Raw genomic sequence first — 4,900 nt, forward strand, 5'->3', positions numbered from 1 at the left:
TGATCTCCTCCGAAAAGCATAGAGACAACATGCTAGCTTGATCTGGAGATGTAGAAGTAGCCATAGAAATAGAAGCGCCATGAACCCCATTACTCAACTGTAACTGGTGAAACAGATGCTGAAGCTCAATCTCTCTATCTGTATGAACCACACTGTGAACCTCCTCTACACGGGGTCGATTCTCCGATCCTCTGACAAAGTAGTCAGCCAAACTCATCCTATAAGGTCGAATAGGATAATCAAATGGTGTGTGGGATAAACGAGCCCTCACCCTCTCCTTACGCAGCCGCGCCATGTAACGGTAATCGGCCTCAGTAGGGATGAATCCCAGTCCAAATGTCGTATCATGGTCAATGGCAGCTATGAACTCGCTCGGTCCCTACTGATGTCGTCCTAACCCCATGCCAGGTAGAAAGGTCATACCCCTCATCATATCAAGGACCACTGTGCTGCTATGCTGATCAAAAGACATAGCTACAAAATCTCTGTAAAAATCCTCAATCTCGAGAGTCTGTATCTCATCAAAAGTAAACCCAGTCAGAAGTAGGTCGTCCTCACTGTGACTGATCTGAAGTACTGGCTCAGAAGTGGCAAATATATCCCTGGTAGACCGCACAGTGATGACCTGCCCATCATGAATAAACTTCACCTTTTGATGAAGGGAAGAAGGAATAGCTCCAGCTATATGAATCCATGGTCGGCTTAGTAGTAGGTTAAATGATGTAGGGATCCTCAAAACCTGGAACAAAGTGGAAAATGTGGCGGGACCAATCTACAAATCAATCATCAAGGTACCCATAACCTCCCTCTTGGTGCTATCATACGCCCTGACTGTTTGAGTAGAAGGACCAAAATCTAAAGGCGCGAAACCAAGGGCTATAGCAGTGGCTAAAGGGCAAACATTTAGGGCTGAGCCGTTGTCCAGTAGGACATACGGGACTCTACGGCCTGAACATCCAACTGTGATGTATAGAGGGCGCACGTGGTCTAAACCATCAGGTGGCAAGTCATCATCTAAAAACACAATGCAAGTGGCCCTGCCGACCATCATCATATGAATCAATCTCTCAGGAGTGGTGGTAGTCTCTACTCTAATCTGACTCAAGGCTCAAATCAAAGCATCTCTATGAGTACTGGATGATGCTAATAAACTCCAGATGGAAATACGAGCCTGAGTGCTCTGTAGCTGTCTCAAAACCTCATCATCCTTTCTCTTAACCTCTTTATGAGAGGTTGCACCCTCAAATGGTCTGACTACCGGTGATAGTGGCTGAGCTATCCTCCCACTACGAGTCACAATCTGTACCTTTCTCCCCTCTGAATCATCATCCTCTGGCCATAAAGTGAATGGGACAAAAGCATCCTGACATCCTATAACTAAGGGTGTAGGATGAGTCAACTGGAATGGTGCCTCGTCCGGGATCAAACTGAATGGTGCAGGAGTCTGAGGGACCAATGAAACCCCATCAACCTCATAACTGTCATGCAAAACAATCGGCTCGGGTAATCCATCATCCCAACTCAACATATGTATACTATCATCCTCTATAAGGTCTATGGGATGAATATCTCCTGAAGATGGAGGCACTGTGTGTGTAAAATGAGCAGGAAGAGGGTTAGTGGTCACACTTGGCTGCCCCAAGTTAACCAAACCCTGGTCTATCAAATCCTGAATAGCATGTCTCAAAGCGTTGCAGTGATCCGTGTCATGTGCTGGTCCTTGATGATAAGAACAATGTAGGTCTAATCTGAAGTGAGGTGGTACTGGCTGAGGTACTGGCTTGGGTGCCAATGGAGTCAATAATCCACCCTCCATGAGCTTCCAAAGAGCTCGACTCAAAGGCATACCCAACTGAGCACACTGACGAGATGGCCTTTGCACATAAGTGGTGGTTTGCGGAGCTTGGGGTCGGATGTATGGGGCAGGAGGTCTCTCTGTGACCTGTGCGGCAAAAACAGGTTATGAGACTGGATGTAGGTAAGTAGAAGTCATGGGTCTGAAGGGAACAGGTGGCCTATACTGCTCATGGGGTGATGGTGGATAGTAGAATCCAGAAGTCTGTCCAACTGTCCGATAGTGTCTAGGAGGTCTCATCCCTGCTAAACTAATAAAACCAACATCTCCTAATCTCTGTCCTCCTGAAGGCTTCTTCCCCTTAGAATCAATAGGGGAAGACTTGGACCACAATCCTCTAGCAATGCCTTCTTCTATACCATACAAAGCCTGTACCAAAGATCCAAAATCCGTATGGGGGAATCCCATCAAGTGTCTAGCAAATCTAGGCTGCAAGCTCCTCATGATCATGCTAATCTGATCTTTCTCTGAAGGACGATCAACAATCTGTGAAATCTTCTCCCTCCAGCGGGAGATAAATGAAGTGACCGACTCTTCTAGCCTCTGCCTCAAAGCCTCTAACTCTCTCCTCGAAACATCGATGACAGTGTTAAATGCAAACTGTCTCAAAAACTCCTGGGCCAAGTCATCCCAAGTCCTACGGCATGATGCATCCAATGAAGCATAACCATCTGGGCCTCATCCAATCCATGGGCCCTCATAACTGTACTATAAAGCCTCAAATGAATGCGAGGACAGCCTATGCCCGTGTATCTCTCAATCTCGGGCATCCTGAACTTGGCCGACAAACTAGCCACTGGTGCTTTATCAAAATCCTCCCAAGTAACAACTCCGTCTGAAGCCCTCATCTGTCTCAACTTCTGCTCAAGTCTATCCATACGTGTGTGTGGGTCCTCTGAAGTCGGGATAGGTGATGTGACAGGAGGCGAGGCAACCTCGATTTGACTATGTAGAGTGAAAGGTATAGCCTGTGGTGCTGACTGACTGGGCAGAGGTGGTGGCGATACTGTGGTATCAAACTGGGCATTCTCCTGAACTAGGACCTGCTGGGTCTGTTGTCCATCTATCCTCTGACCAAGGTTAGCTATAGCCTCTTAGATAGAAGCCATGGTTGCGGCAAACTGGTCAACGGTAACTACCTGTGAGTCCATATCCCTCTAATCTGATCTCTGATTTGACTGGTCTGATGCTCTGGTCAATTTGCCTCCAACTCTAATCCACGAAGGCGAATCCAGACTGGTCACAGTAAACTCTCCTACAAATATGGAAATACTGCATAAGGCGTAATACAAAAGCGACTCTGTATGAATCAACTACTAGTGTGCAAGAAAATAGCCCAAATGTATTCAATCTGATACCCTCCTCTGATTACACCAAAAGGAGACTAAGGAAGGGATAACCAAATCCAATCGTGACCAAGGCAGCTCTGAAGGTCCACAGATGCACCCACGTGTAGGAATGAAATCTTATTTGGGTCTAGGCTAACCTACAAGGTTAAGGCGACTCTATAGGATAAAATGGGTGGGTCAAAGGATCCCTAGCAGAAGCGATCGTACCCTCCGGCGGTACGCAACCCTTTGCACGCCTCCAAGGAGACGGGGTGCTTCCATGCAAGGTGGTCATTACCTTCACACATGCAATTCCTCGCGTTCCCAGGGGGTTTCTTAATGGTGAAGGCTCTCCCATCTCTCAACACTCGAGGATAATCTAAAGTGCATAGTGAAAGATGTGGGTGCATCAGAAAAACCTAAGATCTAAAGTGAGATAGTGAACAAAGACAAGCAATCATACAATCATGCAAGAGAAAAGTGTTCTCATGCAACAAACAGTCACGCGAAGCGGATATGTATCATATAAACAAGGTCCTATCTAGCATATGCGAGAGTGAATCATGATGAAGTGAGCAAAACAATCAAGTGATGATCCAAGGTAATCAAACATGTTAGGATACCAAACCAAACAAGCAAGCAAATCAAATCACCTTGCCTAAAAAAAGAGGTACCCACTAATCGACCAATTAAACGCCACATTTTCCTCAACTAGTGTTCAAGCTTGATCCTCAAAATCCCTAGTGGAGTCGCCAATTTGTGGACCCGCATTTTTCACGTGCATCCTCACTCGATCGGCGAGACTCGCTTTTTATTTTATTTATGAAAAAATATTTAGTTTTGGAAAAGTTGGAACCGCCACCTATTTTATTTTTATTTTAAAGGGAAAATAAAACAAGAAAGAAAAACCCTAAAAGTGACTCCATAATTTTGGAAAAAAAGCATGTCTTTGGGAAACCTGAGTCTAGGTCCGGGGATCAGGTTACTTATTGGGAAGGTACCTCTAGGAGGTAGTACCCCTCTAAGCCCTAAAGAGGTCTCTACTGACTAAGTTGAGGGAAATATAACAATTAACCGATTAATCATGGATACCTAAGTAGGCTAGGTAATTTCGAAAATAGCATGCTTAGCAGGAAAACCAATCACAATCATGAAGAAGATTTAGGGTACGTACCTGGACTGCTTCTTAAGCGCTATCACAAGACATCAAAGGTTAGTTTGAAAATATGATATAACATTTGTTTCAATCAAGCATGTATCTAAACACCCAAGAATCACATCATGTATGGATATAATCGCCAATAGCATTTGTGCCCATATAATTCTCGAAAAATAGGTGAGGAGGAGCGTACCTAGATAGCAAGCTAGTACTCCTTTATGGGAAACAAAATTAGCCAAATAACATATCCAAAATAATCTCATATATACCACAAGATGAGGCACAATCAATCGAATATCAAACAAGAAATATTTGAGGAAATATCATGAATGTCGGGCCCCTCTCAAAAGCCCTAATCAATTTCGCATGAGTTGATCCTATGAATTCCATTGTTTGGAATCACGAAAGTTATTCATGCTTGTAAAAAATCAAGAAGATCAAGAAAATGGTTTAAAGTCAAAGAAAATAGTGAAAGTGCATGCCGAGAGGAAAAATGGTAGCAAGGGACTACTAAAGATGGATTTTCTTAATGCTGAGAATATTTAGTTGAAAAAATAA

The 4,900-nt window shown here is 44.3% G+C and overlaps 1 protein-coding gene across 1 annotated transcript; it reads right to left on the reverse strand.

Annotated features, from left to right (window-relative positions):
• Nucleotides 1–379: 379 nt before the first annotated feature.
• On the reverse strand, nucleotides 380–2,733 carry LOC100854672 (uncharacterized). Its single transcript, XM_010662971.1, has 5 exons — nucleotides 2,524–2,733; nucleotides 2,009–2,470; nucleotides 1,172–1,942; nucleotides 803–1,096; nucleotides 380–739 (listed from the first exon to the last, which is right to left on the reverse strand). Exons 1-5 carry the CDS (start codon nucleotides 2,731–2,733, stop codon nucleotides 380–382), a joined length of 2,097 nt encoding a protein of 698 aa, XP_010661273.1.
• Between the last annotated feature and the right edge of the window lie 2,167 nt (nucleotides 2,734–4,900).

Source organism: Vitis vinifera, chromosome 15 (assembly GCF_030704535.1).
Source record: "Vitis vinifera cultivar Pinot Noir 40024 chromosome 15, ASM3070453v1".
Taxonomy (NCBI): Eukaryota; Viridiplantae; Streptophyta; class Magnoliopsida; order Vitales; family Vitaceae; genus Vitis; species Vitis vinifera.

What these genes read in the sequence shown, in the direction of transcription:
- LOC100854672 (XM_010662971.1), bottom strand. Translation starts at nt 2,733, where the DNA reads ATGGATAGACTTGAGCAGAAGTTGAGACAGATGAGGGCTTCAGACGGA. An exon ending in GATTGGATGAGGCCCAGATG is followed by an intron (nt 2,471 to 2,523) that starts GTTATGCTTCAT and finishes GACTTGGCCCAG; the next exon opens with GAGTTTTTGAGACAGTTTGC. An exon ending in GACAGCTACAGAGCACTCAG is followed by an intron (nt 1,097 to 1,171) that starts GCTCGTATTTCC and finishes GCCTTGAGTCAG; the next exon opens with ATTAGAGTAGAGACTACCAC.